At 38.3% G+C, this 17,021-nt stretch overlaps 1 protein-coding gene and 1 long non-coding RNA gene across 4 annotated transcripts in view; one reads left to right on the top strand and one right to left on the bottom strand.

Annotated features, from left to right (window-relative positions):
* Nucleotides 1–17,021, bottom strand: part of CEP112 (centrosomal protein 112) — a 412,041-nt gene that overhangs the window by 386,162 nt on the left and 8,858 nt on the right. For 2 of the 3 annotated variants that reach the window (XM_042916491.1, XM_042916492.1), the window contains exons 3-4: nucleotides 15,041–15,231; nucleotides 12,312–12,484 (exon numbers count right to left, since the gene is read on the bottom strand). In XM_042916491.1, coding sequence (XP_042772425.1) covers nucleotides 12,312–12,484; nucleotides 15,041–15,231 — 364 coding nt within the window. Of the gene's footprint in view, nucleotides 1–12,311; nucleotides 12,485–15,040; nucleotides 15,232–17,021 lie in introns of those variants that run through there. The other variant, XM_042916494.1, reaches the window with a different exon arrangement.
* On the top strand, nucleotides 7,442–11,731 carry LOC122206889. The gene is made up of 2 exons (XR_006196615.1): nucleotides 7,442–7,611; nucleotides 11,401–11,731. It is a non-coding gene; the product is annotated as an uncharacterized LOC122206889 (long non-coding RNA).

Raw genomic sequence — 17,021 nt, 5'->3', positions numbered from 1 at the left:
CATTAAAAACAATTTTAATTATAAAATTTAAATGAGAAGGTAAAGAACCAAGAAGAGCCAAGGCAATCTTGGAGAAGAAAAGAAAGCTGGAATGCATACGCTACACTACTAAGCTGCAGTAATTAAGGCATATAGTAATAGCACACAGATAGACAAATAGACCAATGGAGGAGACGAGGGTCCAGAAATAAACCCACACAAATAAGATTTCCTAGTTTACAATAATGATGCCAACTACAGCAGTGGGGAAAGGCTGGGGTTTTGTTTTTTTTTTAAGATGTTGGATTAAATGGCTATCCCTCCACTATCCTGGACTGACTAGGGGTGGGAGAAAGCCCTACCTCATTTCATACATAAAAATCAATTCCAGATGAAGCACATACCTAAATGAGAAAGGTAAGAAAGCTTCTAGAGGCAACATAGGCAAGTATCTCCATTATCTTGGGATAGGCAAGGCAAGAAATCTTAAACGGGACACACAAAAAAAGCACAAACAATATCAGAGACAAACAACGAATAAAACTATAATATAAGTTAATGACATTCGACAGATCACACCAATGAAAGCGGGAGAAGACATATGCCATACGTACATCAACAAAAAATGTATTCTGGATATGTACATTTGTATCCAGAATAGACAAAGAACCGTGACAAATCAAAAAACACTGAGAAGCCATGTTTTATTAAAAAATGAATAGCAACTTCACAAAAGAGGACATCCAAGTGGCCAAAAAGCATAGGAAAAGGTACTCCATGCCACTAGCCATGTGGGACAATGCAAATTAAAACACACCATACTAGAATCCCTAAAACTAAACGAAACGGACAAACCAAGTATTGGGAGAGTGGGGGAGCCACAGACTCTGAAATCCTACCCTGGAAAAGTAAATTGCCATAACCATTTTGGAAAACTCTCTGGCAGAATGTACTGTAAGGACACTTCCAAGCCAACACAGTGCGCACATGGGCACTAAAAGACATGTACGAGAATGTTCACAGCAGAATTATTTGTAACAGCCAAAGCCCAGAACAAAACCAAATATCCAACAACAGTAGAATGCGTATATAAATGCGATACATTCACACAGTAGTAAATAAAAAAGAATAATCCATTGCTAAACACAACAACGCGAATCAATCTCACAACATAACGTTGAGCCAATGAAGCTAGAAAAAAGCGAACGCGCTTTATGAATCAAAAACTGTTAAAGCTGATCTACGGTGATGTAATGCAGAATAGTGGTTACTATTTGGTGGGATGGTAAATGACGGGGAAGGGGCAAGAGAGGGCTTTCTGGAGAGCTGAGGATGGTCTCTCTCTTGCTTTAGAAGATGGTTACATACAGGTATTCATTTTGTAAAGCTGCACCAAGCTTTGATTAAGTCTTGTATGTTACACATTGACTTTAAAAGTTTGCCACAAAGAATGAAACACAGCCACATTTATTAACAAGGATAGATCTGAAAAACATGAGAAAAAGAAGCTTCAAAATAATATATTAAGTATGGTCCCACTTATATAAAGTTAAAAAAAAAAGAAAAGAAATGATATACACAAAAGACAGGACAATGGTCCTCTCAGGAGATGACAAGAGGAGCCAGTCAGGAAGGACACCCAAGGTCTCCTGGAGTACTATCATATGCTATTTCTTGGGTGGCTTAAAAGTATAGGGATGTTTATTTTATAACTGTTCTTTAAACTGTACCTGTATATTTTCGTGCACTTTTTTTTGTTTCTACATTTATTTATTTTTGACAGAGAGAGACAGAGCACAAGCAGGGGAGGAGCAGAGAGAGAAGGAGACACAGAATCTGAAGCAGGCTCCAGACTCTGAGCTGTCAGCACAAAGCCCGACGAGGGGCTCGAACTCACAAACCATGAGATCATAACCTGAGCTGAAGTCAGATGCTTAACTGACTGAGCCACCCAGGCGCCCCTATTTTCGTGCACTTTTTACATGTACACTATGTTTCACAGTTGTAAAACATTGCAAGAATCATACGACTCCTACACAACTACTAGATTATAAATGATCAGGAAACTAAAATGAGAATTAACTAGATTTCATGTCTTTGCATTCATCTAAGCAGCGGCTAATAATGTTACACACCACCTGAAGAATCATCTTCTTAAGGCATTGCTAAATGGAAATGAAACATAAAAATAAATAGCAACAACTAATAAAGCAGTAAACTATCAAACTACCCTGGAAATAAGAAAATAAAAATAACTTCCAATGATCCACAACATATTATTTTAATTTTTCAAAGGGAACTTTATTAGGAATAAAAAGAAAAACAAAACAAAATGGAAAAAAAAATGAGATGGGTTGACAAAACTAAAAAAATGACCAGAGATTCATAAACAGTTTGAGACTTCTTGCTTTCCCCATTTCCTACCTGAAAATAACATTCGATTTTAAAACTTAAAAATAAAAACCATACAATTAAGTCAACGTTTATTAACTGATCTCTGGTTTAACAGTACAACACTCAGAGAGTATTTCAATTCCCTTAAAATTAAGTTTTACGGTAACATACTTATAAACTTACTGTCATCTTTTTTTATTAAAAGGACAATCAAAACTATTCAATATTATGACCTCACAAAAAGAAAGTTGCCTGTGAAATAAAAAGATGCTATTACAAAGCCCCACCCATTAAAATTTTTTAAAAAGCAACTAAATACGTCAAAAATCTGACTCACTAAAACAAAAAGAAAAAAAGCCTCAGAAAAACGCAAGCCCATTGTTCTCAAAGCAATTCTATCTCAGTTGCAACTTGTTGCCACTTCCTTGACCTGGTAAACACCGAAGAATGCTATTTAACTAATGTGTTAATGTTGAAAATTAATGAGTAGTTAGGTGGTTTTATGAGTGCATGAAACATTATGTTTTATGGAGTATCCTAAGAAACAGTTTTCATTCCTCATTTATGCAGCAGACTTATTTGTAGAGCTCAAGGATAAGTGTCTACCTAACGAGCAGCCACTGTATCAAAAGCATCCAATGAATCACATGTAATCCATGCTAAGTGTTTTATCCAAACAAAATGATGAAAAAAATCAACTTAAGGAAAATGATCACTTTTTCTTTCTTTCAAAAAGATTTATTGGCAAGAGCTCCTCTGAAACCTGAGACTGACCGAACAGAAAAGCAACTAGGTGTTGCTCATGGGTGATTATCATCAAAGAAGAGATACCCATGAATCGCAAGTAAGCACAGACAAAAGGGCTGCCCTGTGGCGGAGGCAGTTTATAGGTACCAACACCCAACTCCAGGTCCTGGTCTGCATCCCGCTTCCCCACCTAGACAGCAGCTCTCCGTCTAGCTCAGGCTTTACAGTGGCCCAAAAGAAGACCCGGGTCTTCAGTGCCAAGCCCCAATACAGGAGCCACTAAATCACATACAGCTATTTAAATTGATTACAACTTAAAATTCCGTTCCTCAGTCACACTAGTCACATTTCAAGGGCTCAACAGTCACATGTGAATAGTGGCTATTGTACTGGATAGCACAGCCATACAACATTTCCACCCCTGCAGAAAGTACTACGGGATGGTGCTACTGTGGAATTTACCTTTGCCCAAACAACGGGGCTATTTGTAAATATAATGAATGTACTTTGTAAATATCTAAGGATGTTTTACTGTGTGTAATCCTAACCATATTTATTTATGCCACTGGATATGAAGAATCCCTAGGAAGGAAAGATACTGATCAGCAACCCCATAAATTCATCCAACAATTTAGGAGCAGGGCTATTTATAGTGTTAATGTCACTTACACACAAAAACGGAGTTTAACCAAGAAAAAGATTCTTTTGCAGTTTTTTAAGTATCCAGACTAAAAAATTACATCATTATTTTTGAAGTGAAAAATGTTTTTTCACATAGATGAACATACTCAATCACAAGTACATTTTCATTATACTTGATCACCATCTGCTGGTCATGTCATTAAACTGCACGAGCCAATGAAATGTTAGCTATAATGGGAGACATTTTTAAAGGACACACACAGTCCCAGCTTTCTGCCGCAATGCATTCCTGGAAAACCACATCATAAAGAGGATCATTGTAAAGCAAATCATATTTTCCATAAGGGCAGGGCTATAATTAGATTCCTCATTCCAAACTAAAATCTGGCATCAAATAATCCATGGAAAGATCTCATTAAAGCAAGATGCAAAAATTATAGTCCTCTATAATCACTTAAAATAGGATAATTATTCTCCAAGACCTTTCTTACAGGTATGAACAAATTTCTTTCTTAGAGGACACAATATAAATTAAAAGATAAAACTTTAATTCATATAAACATAACCTAAATCTCATAGGGTAAGAGTAATATACAGTAAATAATAATTCTGTTTGCACACTCCTAGAATTTTTACGTCATCTAGATGGTGGCTCTTTATAAAATGGCATCTAAAGAAATCTAAACTAATGCCTTCCTTTTTCATGAACAAGGTCCTCTACAGTTAAGTAGAATCCTTGTGTTTCTTCCACTGGGAGGCAGGCTGATTCATCTTGCCTCCCCCCCCGCCCCCCCACCCTCTCCTAACCCGGAACTCTTAAGCAAAGTTTCAAGTAAAAATAGTTAAGTGGTATTAAATCATTCTTTTCATCTTTTCTATCCTAGACCCTAACTGCACTTTGGTGATAAAGCTACCAGACCACATTATACTTCACTGAAAAGTCATAAAAATAATCACAGGCCATTCAACAGAAGCTTCAATACATTTTTCATAGAATCCTAAGAAAAGAATACAACATATTATCTCCATGTTCCGTGTTTGGGAGAATACACCTTCTAAGAGTGTGCAGGATTCATACTTACACTGAGAAGCTTTCCACATAGCCATTAATCTATTTTTCTCAAGTGATTCTCAAATGATTTTTAGTAACTCAAAATAATTAATGACTGATGGATTTGAAGACAATATCCTTTAGGAAGATGAGCTAATTAGAGAAGAAAGAATGGTCAAACCATCTAACAACTATGCTCCTGCAGGAACTATTGAAATAACAATCACCACGCCAGTGATGAAGGTGGCCGCAGCTAACACTTTCTCAGGTCCCTGTCAGAGGCTCTCTAGCTCCATTTTACAAATGATGAAACTGGAGGTTAGAGAAATTAAGTAACTTGCCTGAGGACACAGTTGCCAAGTGTCAGAAGAGAGATCTGAACAAAGGCAAACTCCCTCATTTCAGCTCAACCTAGAAATAACCAAGAACAAAGGCACAGTCGCCCAGGACTGCTGATACAGCTTGAGTGGGGGAAAATGATGGATGAAAGTGGAATTTCCACATTTGCTGCATACGGTACTTGTGCCTACAGGATAGACTAGACTAGAATGAACACAGGGTCTAAAATCATCAAACCAAGTGGCGCCTGGGTGGCTCAGTCGGTTGGGCATCCGACTTCGGCTCAGGTCTTGATCTCACAGTCTGTGAGTTCAAGCCCTGGGTTGGGCTCTGTGCTGACAGTTCAGAGCCTGGAGCCCGCTTCGGATTCTGTGACTCCCTCCCTCTCTGCCCCTCCCCTGCTCATGCTCTGTCTCTCAAACATAAATAAACATTAAAAAAAAATTAAAATCATCAAGACCTAGATTCCAAAACTGGATCCATCACGGGGAACGCGGTATGACCTCACCGAAGCTGTTACCTCATCTATAAATACAAAGGGCCATCACGTCAGCCTCACAGAAGGGTCGAGAGGATGAAATCAGATAACTTGTAAAAGATTTCTAGAATAGTATCTAGCATACATTAGGTGCTCCATAAATGGCACAACTCGTCCCACCTGATTTCTGTTTTAACAAATTAGAAATACAAGTGAAATCCACAAATATTTATTGGGAAAATTTCATTCTTATGTTTAAATTTGTATAATTATATATAGTTAAATGTGTGAATACACATCACTATTGTATATGCCCAAACATCTTAACAAGATGGTATTTTGGAGGGCAACTTGACAGTATCTATCAAAAATAAGTATGTGACTATTAAAACTAACATAGACGTATGTACAAAAAAGTTTTTAACATTCCACACCAGACTAGTCCCTCTCTCTAAAGGTAAAACTGTTTCACGTGTGGCGCCCAGAAATATCGCAAACACACGTACACATGTGTGTCCATATATCCTCTTTGAAATACACCATGCACACACATACACTGAAGCTTACTATGCTTTTATAAACTTCTTTGAAACTTTATGTACCTTAGAGATCTCTCCACACTAGCCCAAATAGATTTTTGTTGTCAATCCGCAAGATGGCGTACCTGATAATAATCCCACCAATCCCTTATCCGTTAAATTTGTTAACGTACCGGGCTACTAAAACAGTGATTTCTTTCTTGAGCATCAGCAGTAGCCAAAAAATACATGCAGATGCATAATGGTATGTGTACCGAGATGCGAAGGCATTCTTTATAACCGTGAAGAATTAAAAGCGACAGAGACAGGCTAAATTACAGTCAATCCACACTAGGGATTCTTTTTTTTTTTTTTAATTTTTTTTTTTTTCAACGTTTTTTTTTATTTATTTTTGGGACAGAGAGAGACAGAGCATGAACGGGAGAGGGGCAGAGAGAGAGGGAGACACAGAATCGGAAACAGGCTCCAGGCTCCGAGCCATCAGCCCAGAGCCTGACGCGGGGCTCGAACTCACGGACGGCGAGATCGTGACCTGGCTGAAGTCGGACGCTTAACCGACTGCGCCACCCAGGCGCCCCCACACTAGGGATTCTTATCGGCGGTTAAAAAGACTGCACAGGCTACATGACACAGGTTCGGATACAGTGAAGCGGAAAAAGAGCCAGTCTCACCACAGGACATACAGTATAAACTAATGTATAATTTTTTAATAACTTATGTGTGGCTACGTGGCTACTGTAGAATGATACACACCAAATTATTGATGACTATTACTTCCCATGAGCAAAGTGGAGTAAGGAGGACATGGAGAGAAAGACTTTGACTTTTTACTCCACATATTTCTACTCTGAGGTTTTTACAAGAAGCATGTATTGTATATGGGTTGTATCATTTCCCAAAATGAGGATAAAAACTGTACTAGTCATCTACTGCTGCGTAACAAATTACCACACACTGAAGAGCTTTAAACGACACAGATGTATTTTCTCCTAGTTTCTGTGGGTCAGAAGTACAGACACAGCTGGGCTGGGTCCTCTGCTTAGGGCCATGCAGGCTGCCATCATGGTTTGCCCAGAGCTGGGTTCTCATCTGGAGGCTCTACCGGGGAAGGATCCACCCTCCCCGTGCACATGGTTGTTGGCAGCATTCAGTTCCTGAGAGCTAGAGAATTCATGGCAGCCTGGCTCTTCACAGCCAGCAAGGAAAAGACAGCAAGACTCTGAAGTCAGTCTGCTAGCAGGACAGAGCCTTATGTGTCATAATGTAATCATGGAAATGACATCCCATCACCACTGCCATATCCTATGAGAAGCAAGTCACAGGTCCTGCCTGAACTCAAGAGGAAGGGATTATAAGACTGTGAACACCCAGAGGAGGACCATGGAGTTACCCGGAAGTCCGTCAACCGCAAAGGCAATTAAGGTCTCTACCAGATCATAGTGGTAAGTACCCGAAGGATGACCAGGAAGTAGTATCTATGGATACAGCTCATGGTTGTAGAACTAAATGAAATTAGCCCAACTGTACAGGGATGAGATCTAAGTCTGTGGTCTCATCAGTAACATTTTGTAAAATCATGCACCAAACTCAAATGTAGGTAAATTTTTCACTGTCAAGAAAATAAGCAGGGGGCGCCTGGGTGGCTCTGTCAGTTAAGCATCCAACTCTTGATTTCGGCTCAGGTCACGATCTCACGCTTCAGGGGATCGAGCCCCACACGGGGCCCTGTGCTGACAGCACGGAGTCTGCTTGGAATTCTCTTCCTCTTTCTCTCTCTCCCCCTCCCCCGCTCATGCTCGCTCTCTCTCTCTCTCTCTCTCTCTCAAAATAAACTTTAAAAATTTTTTTTAAAAAGAAAAGCAGATATTTGACATTAAAATACAGTAATAGATCTCTAATAAAACAGCAATGCAATTTAAAAAGGGGTTTTTCTAAAAGAAAACACTGGTAATAACATAACCTTCAACAAGAAAGGTGAAAAAGGAAAGCAAAGAATAAAACGAGGATGGGACTAGCTACATGTCAAAGCAATCCAATGTGAAATGCTAAGCTTACTAGTGGATGATGTGTATTGGGGGGGTGGGGGGGGAAGCATGAGAGTAACCACGATAGCATATAACCTCAAACTACTTCTAACGTGTTTAGAACGAAGAACGCCCCGTCTCTTACAGGAAGAATAAAGGTAAAGGGAAGGTGCCACCTCTCCTGAATAGGGAGGCCTAACAAAGAGGCTTCAAAAGGGCCCTGCATCTTTAACAATATGAAAAGGCTAGGACACAAACAGCATAATCTAAAATGCCATTAGAAATACTTCACATACAAAAAGGTCTAAGTAAAGCAGGATTTTATAAAGTGATCAAAAAAGAAACACTAAGGGGAAAAATCTTTTAAGATTAAAGAGGTTTTTCAAAGGACAAGTTGAAGTGCTTGTAAAATTTATGAGGCAGCATTAAACTTCAGTTCTAAGTAACAATAAATTATTCACTATAAAAACATACATGTGTCAAATATTATAAGCCTCTTACACTTTTTAAAACAATTTCTTGCAGAACTGATGAGATGTACTAGGTCAACAGTAGCAGATACTGACTTTTTCATTGGCACAGTAAGACCATCAGTAGGGCTCTTCCCGCCCCTTCTGATCTCCTCTCACACATCATGTGTTTACTTGGCTTTTAAATCAACTTTATTGCCATTAGCTAAAAGAAATGTCAGTTTTACTCTTTTTAATGCCTTCCTGTTCACAAAATTACAAATATCTGTTAATTCGTGGACCTGTGGCTTCAAATTTTAAGTCCAATTAAAATTTGCAAATATGATGGAATGAAACGAAGAGAACAATAGAAGAAAAGATAGTCTGAGAGCTTTTGTTTTTGCAGCACTAAATGGCTGTCAATTAGCCTCGGTGATATTCGGGCACTTGACCAGAAAGACAGTTCATTCAGTCTGTCTTTCCCAGCTCAGTGTCTTTAGATCACTCACGGTGTGTGAAGGGCATCCCTATAGCCTGTACCCACACCTCTCTTAACTTCTAAAATGGATCCTTTCCTCAACTTGTCCTAAAAGATTTTTTTTTTTTTTAAATCCTTATGGGCCATCCTCTCTGTCACAATCTACCTGTCTCCAAAGGTTTTTGTACACATTAAATTAAGTAAGTGGCAGTGCCTGACACAACACAGTCACTCATGCATGTAAGCACTTATCAAATATAAATACTTACGTGGTTCCCAAGAGGTCCCCGCCCGGTGCGAGACCCTGGAAACACAGTGCAAATAGCGAAAGCACAGTCCCTGCCTCCTGACATTTACAGTCTAGCACGGAGAACAGAAACAGAAGACTTTGCACGCCACGAACAAGGAAACACAGAGTCACTTAAATAGACCTGCGGTGTCAGGCAAGATTTTTTCGAATTGTGAGATCTGAAGGGTTGAGTAGCACCAAAGAACTACCTGCTTTTCCCCTTAATTACTTATTATATAACTGATTACGCACGCCTCATACTTGAATGATTTGCATCAAATGCCATTTTATTATAGGTGAGCAACAAAGAAAAAGAAGCTATTTGTTAAAATTGGGGAGGTTTGGGGGCGCCCGGGTGGCTCAGTCAGTTAAGCATCTGACTCTTCATTTCAGCTTAGGTCATGATCTCACCGCCATGAGATCAAGCCCCGTATTGGGCTCCGCACTGAGCGTGGGGCATGCTTGGGACTCCCCCTCTCCCTCTCCTGTCCCTCCTTGCACCCTCTCTCCCTGTCTCTCAAAAATAAATACATAAGTAAACAAATAAATAAATACAAATAAGTAAAATTTTTAAAAATGTTTTTAATTATGGAGATTTCACCATGGTATCATTTTCCAGAAAAGTCACAGAGTAATATCTGAAGAATATTCTCACTAAATTTTCTTAAACTTTATCCTCTGTTCCGAGAAAGGAAAGTCCATTACTTGGATTTCCTGAGATCTCAAGTCTGTTTTCTACCCTAAGCCTCAATTTAACACACACCTCAATCTTCACGAATATCCCCACAACTACACATAACCACTACATGGAAATTAATCCGTGCACTTAATGCTCTTCCCTGTTTATCTAAAACAACATCAGAAAGCGAATTTCTGCAGGATCTGGGTAACAAACGAGTGATTATGCTGCCAGACATAGGGACATTCTTCACTTCTACAAAGATGTGGTCTCCCTCCTCTTTTTGAGTTTTCGGACCCCTCTTCGTCTACCTTTCTTTTTTCCACTTGTGATAGGATGCAAAAGCGTTAAAAGAAATACTTCTTCCACCTCTCGACCCTACTTAAAAGGGGAGAAAAAGTTCATAGTCAAACAGAGATGCGACTGATCTCAAAGTCAGTGCCAAAAATGAGCAGCGAATAGCGAAGGCATTTACTGGGGCAGTAACCAAGTGTCACTTAACTCCCACGTGTGACTGGCTTCTGGAAAGACGACTGAGTCTCTAGTTTTTTAAGGAGCCCAGAAAGTCAGGTTTTTGTTTAAGTTTTGGTTTCTTTTAATGTATTTAATCTCTATACCCAACACGGGGCTCAAACTCATAACCCTGACATCAAGAGTCACATTCCCTTCTGACTGAGCCAACCAGGCACCCCCAGAAAATTATGTTTTTATGTAAAACTCCCAATGGTTCACTTCGAATAACTCGTTCAAAAATCCTTAAACACACTACAGACGTCAAACAAAGCAAATCTATGCACGTGATTCATTGAGTCCAAGAAGATCGTCAGTTTCCAACCTCTGGTCTCAGCTCCAAGATATGGGAAACTACTTTAGTTCACCTTTATACCGTAAACTCCATATGCATTATACCTAGAAGGAACGCAGCTTTCAGTTGGACGCGCAAGAAACGTTTTGGCAAACACCAAGCTCACGGACTGTGAGATCTCACCGATTTTTCAGCCAAACCGAGAACTGTGTTTTCCTTTGCATGCAGACCACATTCTCTTCACACCTCCGTTGATCTGCTATAAGGCTAACGAAAATTCCACAGTAACACCTCCTCTACTTTTAAATCTCCTACGACTGCTAAGACCAAGCACTGCACACCGTGTGCTAGGGACTCATCTATTCACCTCTTTTTAATCTTCTGAATGCACCCTGAATTCTATCACCCCTTCCTTTTTCGCCTCTCCATTTTGTGTCCCCTCTCTCATCAAAACATTTCACATGGGCTGGATCTCTCACGTTGTGTTCGTCCGTTCTTTTCCACCAGAATGCCTGAGGCCCGAAAAACATCAAACGCGCTGCGTCAACCAGGAAGACATTTCACATCGCTAATAACATTTCTCCATCTGATTAAGGAATAAACCGAACAAAATGACAGCACAAAAGAGAGATGACACTGGTAACCAAACCAAATTCCAAAAAATGAAAACTACCAAGAGAACGGTGAGGATGAAGCATAAAGTACGATCCATGTCAACTGCCACCGTGCAACATTTTGACATTTCAGAAAACAGTGCCAAGGGTAAAATTCAAAATTTGCTAAAAGCCCAATGTAAATCTATCCCTCGTAAGAGCCAAAAGTTATCCTACAACAATAATCTACTTTTTGTGTATTTGCAAAACTTAGAAGTTTATCTTTCTTTGCACTAAAAATCCTTAAGTTTAGTGCTCTAGTGGGAAAGCACAGTTGAATGGGGTTTACCTTTAAGTCATTATTAAATCAAAACAAATACCGCTCAATAGGGAAAAAGAAAAGAAATTCAAGTATAAGCTTCGAAATGAATATGCAGGATGTTATATTTTGTTCAAGTCATTGATAATGTTCTTAATTCATGCTTGTCATGAAGGAACACAGAGAATTAAATTATTTAGAGATTCTCAGGCACTACTTTCCAAGTATTGGCATATATACATATATAAATACATGTCTATATATTTAACGGATACCCAGAAGGGGCTAAATATGCACTGGGAATCTTGAATATATGAAAGAAGTTAAATTGTTTTACCTACCCAACATCCCTTCACAGCCCTCAACTTTAACAAAATTATAAACTAAACCAACTACTTACCATAAAAATGAAAAAAATGAAAGACACCACCAGGAGAAACAATATATGAAGTTGTGAAGGTAAGCTAAATGACGAATCCCATATGAATCCCATTTTCACAGCATACCTGTGCACATCAGTCGGCGACTGCACCAAAGAGTAATCTTCTCCAGAAGAAAGCTTCCACGATTCATTTAATTTGTGGTCACTGGTTCCCAGCTCACCCATTACCCAGTCTGGTAATCCTTCCGGGCTTGAAACTTTTGCTTGTGCTGGATTTGGTTCATCAAAATAGATGGACTGATTTTTAAAAATTAGAAAAATTATTCTTTCAAAATGCACTATAATGAAATAATTACTTAAGATGTCCATCAAGTTTCAAGTTTGGTAATAACTTTTCAAATACTCAAATTCAATTATCAGAAAGGCACAATGAATTATAAAATATTAGAATACATAAAACGGATAACATTTTACATTTTAGTTATGTTTTGGTGTATAAGAAATCTGATAAATGATAAAAATTACATGACAAGTAAGTCTAATAATTATTTGTGCTGCAAAAAAATACAGCTTTATAAAAAGGTAAATGGACCACAATGATTTCACACATATGTGGAATTTAAGAAACAAAACAAAGAAAAAAGGAACCAAACAAACAAACCAGACTCTTCACTCTGGAGAGCAAGCTAGTAGTTACCAGGGGGGAGGTGTGTGGGGAGATGGGGAAATAAGTGAAGGGATTAAGAGTACGCTCGTCTGGATGAGCACTGAGCGATGTACGGAAGTGTGCAATCATTATATTGTATACCTGAAACTAATATAACACTGTGCATTAACTACATCGGAATTAAAATTAAAAATAACAATAATAATAAAATGCATGTAGGAGTGACATGTTTGGAAACTCACAGCACAAAGAACGGAAAGAGGAAATCCCGTAAAGTTCTTCCATAATCCATAGATTGGTATAATATTTTGGAAGGTAAACTGCCACAAATTAAAGATGCAAATCGTAAGCCCTAAGGCAACTACTAAAAAGGAGACACGAAGCTAATAAACTGATAGTGGAGATAAAATGGAATATTAGAAATGCCCGATTAAAAAAAAAAAAAAAAGACCAATGGAATGTTCTTTTTAAAATCATGTACTCTATTTCTTTCTGTGATCATTAATCACTCTTCACACACACACAAAATCAGTGGGCAGAGAACCCACAATCAATAAAAATCAAAAACAAAAATTAGGCTAGACAATTAAGCTAAAGGAAGAGAAACAGAGGTGTTGCTAGACTTGTAATTTAGTTCTGGCCAAGCCATAAACTAACTAGAAAATCCAACACGGGTCTCTGGACCTTCTTGTTGTTATTATCTGTGAAGTAAAGCCTTTCCGATGATTCTATGAAATGAGTATGATGCAATATACTGGTATCTTAACATCTGAACACGTTTCAGAAAACGTTCCCCCTTGGGTCTTTAAGAAGAGGACATTCACCCACTAATAGTTTTTCAAGCAGCGTGGGCTTCTTGATACCCTTCTGAAGAAAACTCTGCATTAACTGGATACTTCTCCAACAATTCTCTGAATCCCACACAAAGAATCCTCGAGAAGTTGTTCTCTGGGAGAGGTGACACACGACCCTCTATCCCAAGTCAGACATGCACAGCAGTCATTGCAACGTTCAAATATCACGTAACTACCATCGCCAAGACTACTGATCTGAAGCAAAATATATGGCTCTACTTTAACGTACAATTGGTAACAGCATCAAAACTTTTGGCATCTTGGGGGACAAAACATGAAAGACTCTTAAATATAGAGAACAAACAGGGTTGCTGAAGCGGTTGTGGGAGGAAGGATGGGCTAAATGGGTAAGGCGCATTAAGGAATGTACTCCTGAAATCACTGTTGCACCATATGCTAACTAACAATAAATTAAACAATAAGTAAATTAAAAAAAAAAAAAAAAGAAATGACCTTGAAATTAAAAAAAAAAAAACAAAAACTTTTGGCATCTCTAACTTGGATAACAGAAATTATCATTTAGTGTGCAATGTGCCTCTTGACTGCAAATGGGTTTAAGTTAACCAGAGTTAACTCACAAAGTTAGCTTTCTTAAAAATATATATATATATTTATATTTACATAGTATAGTATAATATTATGATACTATACTAATATAGTGTGTGTGTGTGTGTGTGTGTATATATATATATATATATATATATATACGTACATACATAAAACAGTCCACTACCAACACCTAGTACTCCAGATTTCTCAAGTATTCATCAAACACCACACAAACCAAGGCATATTTCATGGTTACAAGGATCAAGACAGTGACAATTAACCAATGAAACATAATTATAACTGCCTTTCTAATAGCTGATTTTGACAGTGAAATTGAACAATGTATAAACTCCCAACTTCCTGTCATCATTTCATTAGAGAAGAAAGGAACTTTAGAAGTCTCTCAATCCAACCTCTCATGAATTTTTTAACAATGTGTGTGAAAGAGTTTCATAAACTAGAATTTACTAATACACATAAATGATGGTTAATGTAATCCAGCAAAAACTAATGGGAAATTAAGGCTCAATACCAAAAAATTCACTGTGAGTTTTTTAGAAATACTGCAGAATACTGTGGGATGGCTCCATCAATAAGCATAGTCCCCTTAAGGCCAAATCTGATTTCTATTCAAAGTAGAAAAAAGTAAATTAGGAAGGAAAAAGAACAGTTTTAACTAATGTATTACCTAGGACTTGTAACTCAATAATATAACCAATCCCAAAGGGGATTGACACTTTTAAAGAAATGGAACTCATACATCTTCTGGTCAGTGACACCTACCATGTAGGAAGGTAAGGTTTTCAGCGTGCCTGGTTCCGGTCGGTGTGTAAAGGGGCCTTCGAGAGCTCCTCGCTTAAGCATATGCAGTAACAGTTTGGCATACAGGTTCCGATTCTTCCTGCCCATTAGTCCTGCACCTGTTCCTGAAGGCTCACACAGCTTTCTGATCCAAAGCGCACACCTCTGTCGTTCTAGAGATACGTAAGAACTATTAAAAACTGGATTTTTCAGGGACTCGGGTGGCTCAGTCAGTTGAGCATTCGACTTCAGCTCGCGGTTCGTCATCTCACGGTTCATGGGTTCGAGCCCCACACTGGGTTCTGTCCTGACAGCTAAGAGCCTGGAGCCTGCTTCGGATTGTGTCTCCCTCTCTCTCTGCATGCCGCCCCCGCCATGCCCCCGCTCACACTCTGTCTCTCTCTCGCTCAAAAATAAACATAAAAAAAAAAAAAAAAAAGAAGCTGGATTTTTCAGAAAATAAAACGTTAAAGACCTACAAAACACCTGCTCTGGTCTAGAGCAGAGACTGGCATACTTTTTCTGTCAAGTGCCAGATAGTCCTCGTTTTAGTCTGATCTCTGGCACACCTGCTCGGCTCTGCCACCATAACATGAAAGCAGCCGCACACCATATGGAATCAAATGGGCATCAGTATTTTCTAAGAAAACTTTACAGAACAGGTAGTGGGCTAGATGTGGCCCTGGGAGGCTACAGTTCGCCAACACCCTGGTCTACGGTTTATCTTTTTCAGTTCATTAGTGATCAGGTAAGACAAATGCAAACCAGTACTTTCTAAAAAATAAAATCTCTGGATCACTACCAGATAAAGAAGAGATAAAGTAATATTAAAAGAGATAAAATTTTACTATAAACACATCTCTAAGATAATCTTAGTTGGTTTGAAAAAATCTTCCTATGATTCCAATTATAGAAACCAAAAGAGATATTAAATGCAATCTTATGTAAGCATTTTAAACTTAATCTAAAATTAGATCTTGGGCACCTGGGTGGCTCAGTCAGTTGAGCATCTGACTCTTGACTTTGGCTCAGGTCATGATCCCAAGGTCATGGGATTGAGCCCCACATCAGTCTCTGCACTGACCATGGGGCCTGCTTACGATTCTTTCTCTCTCTCTCTCTCTCTCTCTCTCTCTTTGCCCCTCTCCCCCACTCGTGCTCTCTCTCTCTCTCCCTTTCTAAAAAACAATAACAAAAAATAAAATTAGATTCCAAATGTTTTCTTTATTAAAGCTGATAAATTTCAGATTTAGAGTTGATTAATTTAGGGTTTTCTTTTAATCCCTCTAAAAATAATTGAGGGCTATTAACATGTAATTTAGCAAATATAATTATCCTTTTAAAAACTACCTTAAAAATACAGTACTGTTTAATCCACCATATAACCTATTGACTACTTTATCTGAACGTGACACAGAATTGTTTTTAGGTCTCATGAAAGCTATTTTGACATTAATCTTTTATCAGTCTAACTCAACCTGAGGATTATATATCTAACATAAATCGTAAGTCTGTTTTAATCTCTTAGTTTCTAAAGGTCACATTCATTTATTGTTTTACCTACAAAAATCGCTAGGGCTGGATTTACCGCTTTGCTCATACCAGATTGATCACTACAGGTATGAGGGCCAACCTTTTAAGAAGTTTTGTATTTTTAGCTTTGAAAATTATATAACCACAAAGCAAAGTTCATGAAATACTGGGGGTACTTGGGGCAAAAAGAAAAGTAAAACAGATAAACTTAAGGAAACACTTTTTCAAACTATGTATTTTCTAAATGTCTTGCAGAAAACTGAAACCTATATAATATCCTAATGGCCAGAATTCAGTACAATTTCATTACTGAAAAGAATTCAGTACTCTACTTACAATATTGGGGAGAGCAATTATCAGAAGTAGAATTTAGCTAGAAGAAGATAGAAGTTATTATCATTGTTCAGGCTCTTGACTAGGATGTGAGTTC

This window comes from Panthera leo, chromosome E1 (genome assembly GCF_018350215.1).
Source record: "Panthera leo isolate Ple1 chromosome E1, P.leo_Ple1_pat1.1, whole genome shotgun sequence".
Classification (NCBI taxonomy): domain Eukaryota; kingdom Metazoa; phylum Chordata; class Mammalia; order Carnivora; family Felidae; genus Panthera; species Panthera leo.
Note: the sequence above shows the minus strand (reverse complement) of the source record. Positions and strands in the feature narration are given on the sequence as shown.